The sequence below is a fragment of the Mchenga conophoros genome, linkage group LG22 (genome assembly GCF_057382185.1).
Source record: "Mchenga conophoros isolate Kocher_MC1m ecotype Shallow Benthic linkage group LG22, M_conophoros_male_GT1.1, whole genome shotgun sequence".
Lineage (NCBI taxonomy): Eukaryota > Metazoa > Chordata > Actinopteri > Cichliformes > Cichlidae > Mchenga > Mchenga conophoros.
Window position 1 is genome coordinate 26354989 of NC_140546.1, and position 15276 is coordinate 26370264.

The 15276-nt window shown below is 40.1% G+C and overlaps 2 protein-coding genes across 2 annotated transcripts; both read right to left on the reverse strand.

The window, feature by feature from the left end:
• Positions 1 to 1684: 1684 nt before the first annotated feature.
• Positions 1685 to 5525, reverse strand: LOC146549572 (coagulation factor XI-like). The gene is made up of 9 exons (XM_085262954.1): positions 5370 to 5525; positions 5039 to 5195; positions 4299 to 4408; positions 4030 to 4192; positions 3690 to 3808; positions 3374 to 3506; positions 3058 to 3161; positions 2050 to 2209; positions 1685 to 1887 (listed from the first exon to the last, which is right to left on the reverse strand). The coding sequence occupies exons 1-9, from the start codon at positions 5428 to 5430 to the stop codon at positions 1785 to 1787; spliced, it is 1110 nt and encodes a 369-aa protein (XP_085119080.1). The 5' UTR covers positions 5431 to 5525; the 3' UTR covers positions 1685 to 1784.
• Positions 5526 to 11416: 5891 nt separating this feature from the next.
• Positions 11417 to 13911, reverse strand: LOC146549573 (glutathione S-transferase A-like). The gene is made up of 6 exons (XM_085263454.1): positions 13659 to 13911; positions 13438 to 13503; positions 13166 to 13271; positions 12421 to 12539; positions 11819 to 11904; positions 11417 to 11714 (listed from the first exon to the last, which is right to left on the reverse strand). The coding sequence occupies exons 1-6, from the start codon at positions 13824 to 13826 to the stop codon at positions 11585 to 11587; spliced, it is 675 nt and encodes a 224-aa protein (XP_085119580.1). The 5' UTR covers positions 13827 to 13911; the 3' UTR covers positions 11417 to 11584.
• Between the last annotated feature and the right edge of the window lie 1365 nt (positions 13912 to 15276).

Here is a 15276-nt window from a genome sequence, read left to right on the forward strand (position 1 = left end):
CAAACCACTGCACCACCGTACTGTTCTCAGGCCCATGTTTTAAAGGTTTAAAGAAGCATTCGGATCCCCAGACGTTGTATAACACTATTACCCAATAGGGTTTACTTATTAGATAATGGTAGTGCTAGCATATAAATCTAACGTTAAAAAGATCACTGAAAATTAAAGTGATTAGCACATCCACTGGCAAGTAAATGTCCAAAGTCTATACTGAACACAGTATGAGCACCAGTGGTTTATGCAGTTAATTTAGTGACCTCTGCTGTCAAAACTACAAAGGTGCAAAAGCAAAGGAAGAACATGTAGGGACAAAGATTCATTTCCTTCTATCAAAATGTAATAAAACAAATAAACTGCACAATGCAAAAATTGATCATTTATAAACACATAACAACAAACATTTGTAAACAGTTAAAATTCATTAAAACAATGTTCATCCAGAATTGCCACCTTGCACGTATATTCTCTGTTCACGTCACTGTTTGTTCAGGATAGTGGACATTATATTTGTTGCATGAACTTTAAAACCACAATTTTAGCTGATTTTATGTGAACATAGTGCTGTAGCCCTGACAGCAGTTTCCATTACACCTGTTACTGCAAAGTGGTTCAACTCCTGATGTTTAGAAGAAAGTCCTCCAAATTTAAAACAAGACGGGTACATTTACTAGAACAGAGAGAAATGTGTGTATCTGGGAGTATTTGACTGTTAACGCTGTTAACGCTGAGTCCCGTCTGGACTACAAAGTTTCTCTTGAGATGTTAGGATGCCGATAAACATGTTCTTTCTTCGTCCATGGTGTAAAGTATTCACTTGAGGTTACAAACATCCGCCACAAGGTGGAAGCATTGCAAAGAGGAGTGGTTATTCTTTACAAATTTTGCCATCTTGGTCTATGGTTTGTGTCATGTTTATTTAAGCTGGAGGTGGGCTTGCTCTGCAATTTTCAGGCAATATTTTAAAGAGGCCGGTGTATATGTTTATGTAGCTGTTGGTGTTAGAGATCATGTGGCTAGAGACTGCCATGTCCTCACATGTGTAGAGATATCCTATTATGATTTGGTGGTCTGGGCTTGGCATTAATTTGCTTTGTTTCTCCTTTGTTTTCTCCTTTCTTTTGTAGCCAGAGCCACTGCCAAATGTCCTGTACATATTTTCCATAGTATGTTTTTGCTTTTTTCTCCTTTCTGAATGTTCTCTGTATGTCATTAAACTGCTGTAAGAACCCCTTTTATTGTGTCTTGTGTGGCAACTAATTACCCGGGCAGAAGTTTTGGGAGCTTGTTGGGGCTGGAGCATGTACATGTGTGTTAATACAAAACCATAATCCTCCCAGGAGCAGAGATTCCAGCAAATTCGCCCTAAACACAGAACGTGCAATCCTTTGAGAAAACCCAAACAAAACATAAAACCCAAGAGTTCGTTTATAGATTGCAAAGGCCTCAGTTAACATTTTAAATGTTAAAGTTCATGTCAGCACAATCACAAAAAACTGAACAAGTGGCTTGTTTGGAAAGTTTACAGAGAAAAACTCTCATCTGACTAAAAAGAACATAGCAGCACATTTTAGGTTAGGTTAGCTGTGTTGCATCTAAACAAACAAAAATTTCTGGAACATTTTCCTTTTGGTCAGATGAGACTAAAGTGGACATATTTGTTTAATAAACATGTCAGACAGACAGCTCATGTTTGAAATGATTTATTTAGGTTCCACAAAAATCCCACTGAGAGCTGTGAAGTCTTCAAACTTAATTTCACACATGTTACAAGTAGATCCCTGAGTCTATGGGCAGTTTTTAAGGGAGAAACCCGACACAACATTGGTGACTTTGATGACTTTGGGAGGAGCAGGGATGGTGATGACACGCTTCAGGTAGCAGCGACGCCTACAGTACAAAACCCAACAGTTTAAATTAGAGACTGGAGATATAGTTGTCATCAGATTACAAAAAGTGTGAATACAACAGATTAATAAATGTGACGTGGTTTCTGGGTGCGACGTGAATTACTAGTTTAAAGTGTGCACAGAAGTATTCGTAATACTTCACCGATAACTGCGATCAAAGAAGGTTTCATCAGCGTAGGTGTAGAACTGGCAGTGAGGGTCCTCAGTGCATGTCTTCTGGCATGTGTCTGCATCATCCATCAACTCATAGCGAATGTCAGAACCTTTGAAATCTACTCCTTCATAAGCCACTCTGGCCCAGTCTGTTAGCAGAAACACATGTCACTGTGCTGAAGGGATGGACACATAAAATATTCCTGTGCATAATTACAGTGTCTTTAACAATATTAGGCTACCTTTACAGAACAAAGCCCAAAAGATGATTGTCTCACATCCACATGTTGTATTAGAGGAAAATGACATAGATTTGGTTTGTCATCATGTCTGAAATACTAATTTTTACATTAACCCTCTCGAGGCAGGCGTTGCCGATTTGCAACAGTTAAAAACTAACAACCCGATTACCCCACATACATATTTCTGTTTTGTTTGAAGCTAAAGAAACACTTTCAAAACAAATCAGATTTCAGTGATGTCAGATCTATACTTGTATGACCTCAAAATCCTCCTTAGTAGTTTGTTTGGCCCCTAGACGTGCATGCCTAAGCCTGTTCTGAAGCGGCCTAACCACATCAGGGCATGCATGTCTAATCATACTTATGAGACAGTCGATGGTGTCCTGGGGTATCTCGTCCGGGATCTGGACCAGTGCAACCTGACAATGTGGGACTGAACCATAATGCCCTAGAGGTGGGGGAATCAATTACTTCATCCTCCAGGAACTGCCTGATTGAGTGTTTCTTAAGGTGTTCCAGGTTCCAATAAATTGAACATTTATGTAACAGTGATATAATTCAGTATTCACCCACATTTATTTGTCTACTTTTTAAATTTGTTTGATGATCTAAAACATGTAAGACTGTGAAATATTCAGAAAAATGAGAAACCAGGTAGGGGCCAAATACTTTTCACAACACTGTATGCTGTTCAGTAACTGTTCGCTCACAAACACGTTCATGCGGAGCATTACAGGTTGATTTGCGCTACTCACTGTCGTCAAGCTGACAGGAACGGTGTGGTAGCCCTGAAGTGCCTGTATCTGCCCTGGTGACTATTTCATGTGTGTTTTCCTTCAGGTAACAAACAAAGGTATTCCTAAAAAACAAACAAATAAAATCAAAAAGCCTTAAAATCAAAATGTGTAAGAGGGTCTAAATGTTTGCATATAATGTAGAGCTGTAGAGCTATAATTCTGCACTTAAGTACAGTTTTATTACACTGCCTGTTAGACATGAAAGAAAAAGAAAAACACATAAGATATTTGTTTCACTCTCAGATGAGACGTTGTCTGAAACACAAACAACTACCTGTTATAAGTGAAGTAGGTGCAGCGCGGATGAGTTGAGCACAGAGTCTGACAGTGTTCAGGAGAGGCAGCAGGCAGAGACTCAATGTCACTTCCTGGGATGTCAGTGTTTGGAAAAAGCTTTCTCTGACATACTGAATACAAAAGAGGAAAGACATTTGTTTTGTTTGATATGCTTTTATATTCCCATGTGAAGCACTTTGTAATAGATTCTAGTCTTAAAAGGCCCATATAAATACATTTTACTTACTTACATTAGGAAAACACACAGGCAACAAACAGGAAGTGGGCCGAAAGCTACAACTAGGTCTATGTACCTTTGTCAAAGTGCTGAGTTTGGTTTGTTTTTTGGGAGAATCCAGATGTTACATCAGCTTTTCTTTCAATAACAGGAGTCCTTGGTACAGTCCAACTGAATTTTAGGTAACACTTATACCTTAAACAGAACAAGAAATCATATTCTCCTTTGCTGTTAGAGTGCAAAATATCATGGACAAACATGGACATGCAGTTTAAAAAAACAAGATGTGACGCAATAAAATGCAATAAGATGAACTTTGGGAAATGCAGAGGTGTAGGACAAATCTTTTGTGGTTAAACAATAAATAAATATGGAAACATGTTTAAAATAAATACACTATCCTAACTCAAATTTACCTGACTTTACTATTTGAGAAATTCTGTTTTACAAAAGTGAAGAACTGACACGCAGGGTCCTGAGTGCACACTCGCTGGCACTCCTTGTGGTCACCTGTGAACAAGGACCTGTAGTCTCCCCCGATAAAGTCCATGTTTTGGTACAGCTCAGACAGGCAAGGTTCTGTTTCAAACAATAGAAACATGCATAGAGAAAGGTAAACTGGAGGTGAACATACTTCATGAATTGCTTAATTTTTAAAATGGTTTATTAATGGTTGTAAGCCTACGTGGGCCTGGGCTGCAGGATTTTAGAGAAAAACCAGAAGTGACACCCTGTACTGGAGTCTGAGCACTGGGCTCTCCTGAGGGAGTGGACTTTAGGTAGCAGTAGAAGTGCCTGCAGAGACCGACAAGTGGAAGGAGCCATAGTAAAACCAATATAACACATATATAACAGATCCTGAAATAACATGACATACTGTGCTTCCTATAGCTGGATATGGGTCTTTAGACTTTTGGCTGAACTCTGTGAAATCTTAAGTTGCCATCAGTGAGAGGCAGTAACCATGGGTGAGTATACTGGTATACAGTGTGGGACAGCTCTGTAACATCTCGTGGAAGTTGGGGAGAGTGCCTCTGGATTGGCAGACTGGAGGGATGGTGTGTTCAAACTTCAAGGGGATCAACCTCCTCACTCAAAAAAGTATATGCCATGGAACTGGAGAGCACAGTCTGTTGAATTTTGTGGTGAAAGAGAAACAAGCACAAAGGTGATTTTGATTTTTGTCAATCTAACTTCTCACTCTCACCCAGGACCAGGAGTAGATCACAGATACAAGAAGCAGAAATTAGTTCAGCTCAACTTTAGAGATACGGTGCAGAGAAAGGTCATTTGGAAGGAACTCGTCGCCTTGTTTGGGAACACTTTGGTGGTGTTGCTTAGACTGCTGCACCTTACAACCTGCCACTGCAAGATGGACCTGGATAAGTACGTGTATATATTGCAACTCATTTGTGCCAGTCATACCTGTCATCGTGGGTCCAATCAGCACGAATAAAGCTAAAGAAGAGGCAAGAGGGGTGCTGGGTGCACAGGAGCTGACAGTGGTTAACATCAGGGGAGTAGAGAAATGTTATGTCATTTCCCGGGAAATCCATGTTCAACAGAATATTTGGATTACATGCTGAAGAACAGAAAAGGGAAATATTTAAGGAAACATTTACATGTACAAAGACGTTGTTCATATATCACAAACATTTAACCACACAAAAGTGCCAAAAAAAGCATAATGGTACATGAACAGGTAGTTGCATACGTTTAGCCCTGTCATAACAATATATTGCATAGTGCATCATACCTTGACATAAAGAAGAGCTGAGGAGGGAGAGAAGACCAACGAAGATCAAATGTGTTATCATCTTTAACGTTTAACATCAGAGGAAATGAAACTCATCAAACACGACTACATTTAACGAAAAGGCTGTGCAAATAGAAAATGGTCCTTTGAGCCATCCAAAGGGCAATTTTGCAATCGGATCTATTTGCACAGCCAATCTCTGGCACAGTCAATAACCTGCCCTACAACTAGAGTTTAGATAATTTTATGTTGGCATTTACCAAAGTGAAAATTTATCATGTGCTTTGATTATTGTGTCTAGCTTTGGTTGTTGCCATATTCCATAAATGAAGCTGGCCTCCCATGTGTACAGGCTGATTTTGGGTTCATACTGAAAAGCGTGTATGAATGTTTAAGTAGCAAACTGCAGAATTTAGTTTATTGCTCTTTACTTTCAGACACTGACTTTTCCAAATGCAGAGAACAAACAACACACAAACTGAAATGCAATCACAGATACTAACAGGATCAGTGCCCGATGAATGAAGTGAATCCATCAGCAGAGGGCAGTGATGTTGTACTCTTATCATTATATAATCCTGTTGAACGATACAAAGGACTCCAACTGTAGAAAGACAGACTGGTGTTATGTCTGGAGATTCCCACACAAAGAAATGTTAACATAGGTGGTTAATGTCATAGTCCTGCCCGCAAGAAACCTTGCATGTTTTGCTGTTATGTGTCTTGCACAGTTTAAGGTTTTTCTGCCTTTTCGTGTCAGAATTTAAACATCTTTATGTTTGATAACAGTTGATAACATTATCAGAAAGGAAACACTCAGGAAACAATGACATACAAGAGTATAACAGAATAACCAACAAAGCACTAAAATGAATTTAAAAGAGTTTTGACTCAGTAGCTTGGAGCACCACAGTCTCACCTCCTTTCCTATTTCTCAGTTTGCACACACTTGATTTGTCTCCTTGTCTTCTCTCCTTGGCTCTTAGTCCTTCCTACCTGGCATGTGAACGAAGGCCACTTGGGGAGCGTGGAACAGCTGCATCATAAATTGTTTCATTAAAGCCCAACTACTGCCGTGTAATGCTGTCAAATGTAACAGTGCTCCTCAGTTTTTCTTTGATATTCAGGGCTACATGTAATTACAATTGCAACATGGCTCATACAGTGATAAGATATTATTCCAATTTTGTTTTGTTTTGTTTTTTGATCCCCCACACACAGTGGGTCGAACATCTGGAATGAGTAAAACAGCTTGTGTACACAAAGGACTAGCTGCTTAGAAAAGCTAAAAAGAGAGGAAGGCTGCTTTGTGCAGAGGAATGCAGTGCACTAACTGAAACACGGCAAGTTATCAATGTGACCTCACAGCTAATCTGCAGCTGATTAGCTCTTCCTTTGATATTAATTTACCAACATTAATTTTTTTTGCATTATTTTTTTTTCCATCTGTATTCGACATCTTAGAATAGATTTTTGAACAGGTTTATGATTTAATCCTGTCACTGGTGGTTTTCTAGTGCGCCAGCTGGTAGTAGCCTTCCAGGTGTGGTCAGTGAAAGTTGCTCCCACTTACTTTACATGCGGATTTGATCCTTTGTTTGGTGTTTTGGTTTGTTGATGGTAATTGTTTGCCTCCTGTTGGTCCCATCTTTCTTTCTTGCCTTGGTTAGAATTTTGAAAACTCACATTTGCTTGCCACGGCTTTTTAGATAGAAATTGCCCCAGTGACATGTTAGAGGGAAACATTGGGATCATGTGTCCTTCCTTTATGTACAAATGATAACCCACTGGCGCCAGTGCCGACCTCTCAATGCATGTAGACATTAAGAGTTCTCGGGAGGGGCCATGCGGACACCTGCTGCTTTCTGGCAGGAAACACCATGCCCTCCCGTGTTTTAAATGCACTCTAGAACAACACGCGGCAAAACTACACATGAGCGGACGGAGGGAGGTATGGGGTCTTCCCACACCCCGTTCTCTGTTAGCCATCGGGGCAGAGGGGCTGGACGGAGGTGTTGGCCTCCAATTGGGATCTGGGATGCAGGGGGCGGCCTGCTTGTCTCCACCCCGGGGGAAAGGGTAGCATCTGGACCTGGACCTGAGGTAGAGAGTATGTTTGGGGAGCGTGATTGTGTGTACAATGTCCATTTGTGTCTGTCTTTACGTTGTGTGAGTGCTGAGTATTTGTATATGTGTGCATAAGGGTAGGAATGCACGTTTGTGTCTGCGTGTGCCTGTTTGTCTGTTTCTATATGTCAGGTCGGATCTCAGACTCCACCTCTCTGGCAACATCTCAGGACTATCTCCCCTCACCACACTCCCTGCTGGTGGCCAATGGCCTCAGGTGTCAGTGTGTTGGTGGCGCCCGTGGCTCGGTCGGGCCTCTTCGGGGATGTGGGGGGCCCTCAGGCCTTCGGCCTCTGGGCCTGTGGCTTTGGCACAGCTCACTGCGGGCAGAGCCTGCGGGCACACCACTGCAGCCCCTTCTGGCTTCTGCTCAGTGGCTGCTGGGTGACCTCTCGTTTGGGACTCTCCTCAGCTCTTCCCAGGAGGGTGGCACAGTTGCCCCCTGGTGGTCCTCCTTGGGCTCTCGCACTCTGGGGCCTCTGGATGTCTGGGGCCTAAGTCTCCTCCATACCTGCTTCATGCCCTGGGGGACGGGGCTATGGCTCCCCAGACCATCTAGCAGATCATTACGTGGAGAAACCTTTTGAATACAAGCACGCTGATACACACAGGTGTGCACACAGGTGTACACAGACACAAACGACACCTTTCTTGGCTGCTACCTCAAAGCACATTGTGCGCTGTCGGTCCTGCGTGCTGCATAACAACATTCAATATTTAGTATTTACTGTTATTTACTGTTAGCTAGATTAATGCGATAGTGCTGTGTTTATTATGTTGCTCCCTCTTTTTACTTGTTTTCTCTTTTTCTCTTTTCTTTCTCTCAACAGGTGATCCGTGAGATTTTTTTTCTTTTTAAGTGCCCTTTCTCACTGTCCCTCTTCCCCTCTGTGTTTTGTTCCTTCATCTTTCTTTCTCCCTTTCCTATCCCCCAGTCATGTCTGTCCCATCTGTGACAACTGAAAATAAAATAAAATAAAATAAAATAAAATAAATAATAACAGCAAAGGTCGATCAAATGGACCAAAACAGCAAGGCCGTGATGATCCACTTGGCAAAGTAAATCCATTAGGTATCTTTGTTGCCTTTCAGACATCAATTCTGACGGCTAAAAAACCATATGGGACAGGCAAAAAATAAATAAATAAATAAAATAAATGATAACCCATGCTGACCGTGTCTCAGTCATATATGTGCACACATATAGATACCTTCAAAAACAGTTTTTAACAGTGAAACTTGACAGAGCATTGGTGGCTTTGGTAACTTTAGGATGAGCAGGCAATATAACAACACAAAATTAACAACATTGCGAATTAGACACCGGAAGTACAGCTGTCATCAAATTACAAAAAGTGTGGCTTTAACAGATTAATAAACATAACATGTTTTCTGGATTTAACCTGAATTACTAGTTTTCTTTTAAAAATCAAAAATATATGTATTTAAACAATTGTGCATGTAAGCAACCACTTTTGAACATTATCTGTCCACACACTGCAAATTCTGAAATGTAATCCTTCACGAGCCACCATAGCCTAGTCTGTTGTCAAACAGTTAAACTTACAGATCAGTTACACTATGCAGATTTTAAATGAAATTTCCAATGAAAATATGCTGAACTTTTCTTTACAAATTGTATACATTGTATCCAAATTATATCCATTTAAATGACAAAGTTTAAATGGAATGTAACTGAAAAAATGAAACCAATTATTTGGCTGAAACTAAACTTTATCAAACTTAAAATGTAACTCTAATAGTGTCACTTAAAATTACTTGTAATACTCAAATAATTTCCATGTGATGTTTCTCAACACAAAAAGGTGGAAGTGCACTTGATAAAAATTCTTCAAACGTTCTTTAGATTTAAAACGTATGTTTATGTCAGATCAACTGAATTTAATGTGACACTTATATGTTAGACAGAACAAGAAATTTATGTTATCAATCAGCTAATCACTCAATCAATCAGTCAATCTACCCAGACGATATACGAGATGATGATGAACACTGGAGGGAAACATAGGTATGGTGTTTAAAAAAATAGCCTCCACCACTCCATCAAAACTCCAAAGCTGAACTCTAGGAAGTCCAGAAAGTCCAGAAAGACGCAGTTTTGCCTGTTTATTCTTTCCTTTCCTTTCAAACCATTTGCATCAGTAATAGTGTAGAGCACTTTAAAAAGCACTGACTGACAAATCTAGACTTTTCTAATCAAAGTTTAACTGCTTTTGTCTTTGAAACTCTCTTGTGTAAAATATAAAAACTAACATGCAATGTCCTTCTCTCAAAAGCACAGCCAGCTTTATGTACAGCTACCATGAACACAAACTTAGAGTTTAGATGATATTTTGTTGGTATTTTCTGAAGTAACTGGGGGGGAGGGGGGGACGTAGAAGGCAACATACAAAACCAAGAGTATGAACTCAAGAACAGCATGCTCTAATTGAAGCATGGGCCACAACGTTTTCTTGATATACGAATCTATGGTTTGGGTGACAGTTGAAGCAAGCCACCACCTGCCCCTGTATCACTTTCAGACCTGCCCCTGTATCACTTTCAGTCACCATGGTCCTGGGACAATAGGAGAAACCAGATAGCTTTAACAGTGTCAAAAGCACGCTGACAAGATGACCACTCATATTTGATTTTAGCCTTCAGTTCTATGACAGCAACCAAACAGTGACAGCCAATGCAAACTGGGAGCTGGTTCCAGAGCAGGGCCCTGAAAGCTGAAGGTGCTGCCACCCGTTCTACTTTTGCATACTGTAGGAATGACAAGTAAACCAGGAGTCTGAAAAAAATGTTATGTTGGGATAGTATGAAACTATGAAATGATACGTGACTATCTAAGACCTTTTATGTAAGTTAAAGGATTTTAAAATTCATTCTCAATTTAACAGAAAACCAAGAGAAGCTGACGGAATAGATATATGTTCTCTTATTGTAGTCCCAGCTAATGTCTTCAAAACATTCTTGGAGTTTAACTAACTAACTGGACTGCATCATATGGCTTCATAGGTAAATAAAGCTGGTAAAATGTATATTATGCCATCTGACAATAGTGCCTAAATGAAGCCTGGATAATAGGAATAGAAATGGTCCTGGCATAGAACCCTGTGGAACCCCATAATCAGCCTCAGCGTGTGAAGAATACTCGCCATTATGGCAACACCCCAAAAAACACAGAAAGCTCATGAGCTCCTTCTTGTTTGGGGAAAACAAACATTGTTCAGGGGAAAAGGTTTTAAAACCGGTTCAACAGGTGAAACCACTCCAACCTCCCAGACAAACAGGGCAGTGGATAAGACATTTCACACAGTTTTAGTGATCACATCCCTCTTTAACCAAGTCCAAAAGATGCACATCTGTAAATGGCTCTAAATGTTTTGGAACTCAAATGCCATAATTTGTGATGGGGGTCTCCTCTGTACCTGGTTTGAAACTTGCTGGCTCATAAGAGACACATTAAAAAGAGGAAAAGGAAACAACTCCCTTTTAGGTCAACCGAGTATTTATGGGCCCTGAATTTTCTGAACTACACCTTGATAGAATTGATAGTCTATAACCAAACCTGGAGAAAATACTCACTCTCCCAGTAAATATTCTCTTTAGCAAAATCCCCATGGTGAACCCAATAAATCAAGTTGCTCTTAATTTGAGATCTTTGCTTGTTCTTTGCTTGAGTCCATTATGAAAAGAAATATTTACAATCTGAATAAAAATTGTTCAGAAACAATTATTTAGCTGAGTCTAGTGAGCTGTCTCTCTTTCTCTAGAGAAGTTGCAGGAAGGATCATGTCAGTTTTCTTGAAAAGTGCATCCAAACATAAAATCTGCAGTGAAAGGTGTGAAAACCTAAAATAAACTCAAATAGGTCTTTTGTGGTCAATAATATGATATTAATAAAGCAGACAAAACTGAAACTTTTTTTATTGCTGTTTGTTCACATCACAATGAGAATCAGACAGTTTCAGAAACAAATGATGTTAAAAAATATGAAAGGATAGAGCAGTACAACAACTGGAAATACATGAAAAACACAACAGGAAACGTTAGCTGGTTAACCAAAGAGCATCTGAATCTCAGATGTCTTTAAGTATGTCCTGTCCTGGTGTCTCCTTCCAAGTAGGAGGCCAGGTGGCTTTGATGCTGGGTCTGTTCATCAGATTTTTATAGTATTCTGTCAGTTTTGGGTACCGCTCTTCAGAAAGCCTGCAGGAAAGAAAAAAGCTGGAGTGAGTTCATTGCTATTTTTATTACATCCAATCATCTAGCCAGGCTGCTAAGAGATGTTTCTGGTCATTTAGTCCACTTACCCAAAGCGGTAGAGATAAGCAATGGCTGGAAAAACAATCACATCGGCCAGGGAAAAGTTCTTTCCTGCCAGGAAACCGCCTGATGTCTAAAAAGAAAAGGAGAAGTAGTTATGTAAGAAAAAATTGGAAAAAAAGCTAGGAAGCACACTAAGTAAAATAAAAATAGAAAAATAGCCATCACAGGGGGTTATAGCCTGGCTTAATAAAGGTTCTGCATTGATTATGTTTCCTTAAAAACCAAGGCAAGATTGACTTTGATGAATAAGGCTTGCTTTATTCTACAGACATGAAGATTAGCACTGCAGACTGATTCAAACTACCAGCATGGCCTTGTTCAAGTAGAACTACATGGATGTCTAAAGATCAATAATTAACACATAGAATTTTGTGTAACACCCTTAAGGGCTAAAGTCTGAAGAGCTAAATTGTTCTTTTACAGCTTGCTGACCAGGATAGTAGTGTTAATGCTGTTAATGCACACCATTTCAAAACCTTTTGTTATTTTACCTCATTTTTAAAAATTGTTTTAGAAAAAACTGGTAGAAATATTCTGAGTTTTAGTTTAGCACGACAGACTGTAGGCATACACGTCATTCACATACCTTCTGCAGGTATCCCTCCCAAAGCTTGACCTCAGCGGTCAGAGCTTCTTTGTTTCTCTTAATGGCAGAGTCGTGTCTCTCTCCCTCTGGGACCTTCCAGTTGTAGTAGATAACATTTCCTAGAAAAATATAACACACAAAAAAAATAAACCAACAAAACCTGACATATAATTATTAAAGTGTATCTCTACAAAACCTAAATAAAATCTACCCACACACCAGCAGGGAATTTTACGAGTACCAAATCGCATGACAAACAAGTGACTTTACATGCAAAGCTAGTCTGAGCATGTGATCACTGGTGGGATTAACATGTGACCTGTTAACATCAGTGTCTGTTATGAGAGTTGCTCACCAGAGAAATGGACTAAGGGATTTCTTATGGCTTAATTATGTGAATGCACAGATCATTAGTGTCTGCAGTGTGTTTTGAACAACTAAAGGTCTCAAGGGGAAGCTGAGGAGGGTTGGTTGCTGAAGACAAGTGACAGTTGTTAGTGTGGTGTTGCCAAGTACAGCAGTTCAAAATCCCAGAGCACAGACCTCTGAATGGCAACATCAGCCAGGTCACACAGAAAGAGATTTAGCAGCCTTGATATATCCTTTACAGACTCACTAAATCCCTGTGGTTCTAATGTTGTTTGGGGTACACACACTGTGATGAAGGAAGTTCAGGTTTCAACAGTTATGTCACTGCACGGCAAAACAAAACTGAGACATATTCTGCATCTCCGAACTAACATACCTATTTTGTCTCCGAATGTGTTAACCTCAAACACACGCTGGAACATCAATGCTTGTTCCGCATCGCAGTCGGGGATCAGCTTGGTTCCCTGTGACTTGTACTTGGACTGTTGGGGGAAAAAAAACAGCAAGAAGCTCTCGTTCTTTACATCTGTGGTATAGTGTGTCTGTTTTTACAACGCACTGTTAAAAATATAATCACAAGCAGCTCTGCTACCTAGGAACTCCATGGCAACATAGCATTTCAAGTAGGGCCAGATTCAGAGTTCTCACCTCTAAGAAGAAGCATACACCGCAGGACTCATTGATGATTTTGTCCCCACATTTGAAGGCAGGAAGCTTTAAGAGACAGTGCAAGGAAAACCATAAACACTTTGTTTGGTTCAAGTCTTCTTATTTGTGAATGCCAAGTGAATACTCCATTTACTCCATTTCAGGAAGACAAATGCTGATTTCAGATATGAGAGTGTTTACATAGTGTGATATGAACCTACCTGACCCCTGGGGTTAATGTCCATGACTTCCTTTGACTTGTGCTCCCCCTTCTCAAAGGAGAGCAGTTTTTGGTTGTATCCTTGCAGGTTCTTCTCCTCCAGAGCGATCATTATCCTCCAGCAGGGAGGAGATCCGGAGCCCCACAGCAGAGTCATGTCCTTGGCCATGATTTCAGAGTGAAGCGCTTAACCTAACAGCTGAAGTTGAGGAAGGTTGAAGACTGGAGCTGCAGTCGATGAAAAGGCTGGCTTTATAGCTCCAGTCCTCTATGTCAGGTTTCCTGGAACAAAGCCCCATCCCATTTCTGTGCTCCAGCCAAAGAGCTGTCACACCAAGATAGCTAATGCCCGTAAAGGTTAAACACGACATGACGTCAACCTGATCCTGATGAATATTTAAGATGTGTATTCAAAAAACAAGATAAAGTGAGATTTAGTAACCATTTCAGTGTGAATTGTCTTTAAAATAGAATGCAGCCACAAGTACTACAAAAGACGTGTGGAGGAGAGGTGACTTCTCTTGCTTTTTATAGAAACTCTTTGATCCGAAGGCGGCCAAAGAATGTGAGGGTACATGGGAAAGAGGAAACATGAAAAAACTCCAGCGAGTCAGGAAAAACAAAACAAAAAAAACAAAAAAACCTTAACATTAACGGGTGGAACATTTTTCTAAGACACAATAAAAGACAACGAAGCCACACGGAAACAGTATTTAAAGAAGGATATAGTGGAAGTTAGAGTGTTACTGCTATGCGCCCGTGTGGTTAGGGCTCTTGCAGCTTTTTGCAGTTAAACCTTTTATCGCTAATAACTGTTGCATATCAATAATTCAACGATTCCTGCAGTAGTTCGTTGTTTTGCTCCTGCTGTTGCTGGTGAACGACGCCCTGAGAAGTGAAACCCGCGGTGATTCAACACTTTGTATTCAAATCTGCACACAGTTCTGACATAACCGATAAATCACAATTACACTGAATGCATCTAATAGGACCGTAATGCAAATAAAATAAAATGTGTATGACTGATTAAACTGTTGGTGCATACTCGGCAGTTTGCTTCTCTGAATCTTTGACCTCTTTGCAGCGGGCACATAAGCAGCTGTGAATATCATTGTATCAGTAAGGCAATGACGCAAACTGTGTGTGCGCCTACATTACTGCAGTTGCTATGTCGGCATTTTGAGTCCGTTTCAAAGGGCAGTTTGTTCGTGCATGCAAAGAACAGTAGTGAATCCGGTTTGATAATAAATCGGTATTACAAAAATAACAAAGGCAGCATGTACAGAATGATAAATGCGCTCTCTCTCTCTCTCTCTCTCTCTCTCTCTCTCTCTCTCTCTCTTTTAAATGCTGTTGGTTTTGTCATGTTGAATTACAACCTGTTCCGCATGCATCAATCACCCTCGTGCATGTTTGTTCTCCCTTTCACTCCGAACATTCATTAATAACGGAACGTTATGTTTTTGTGTTTGGTGTTTAGAAAAGAAAAGTTTTTTTGAAGTATTTTGAAAAAAAAAAATCCCAATATTTTACTTTTATTTTGGAATATCAAGCAAAACTACTCATAAGGTTATGAGAGAGTTCCTGTATTTAAGCATGTAAACTCAATGTATTCTAGT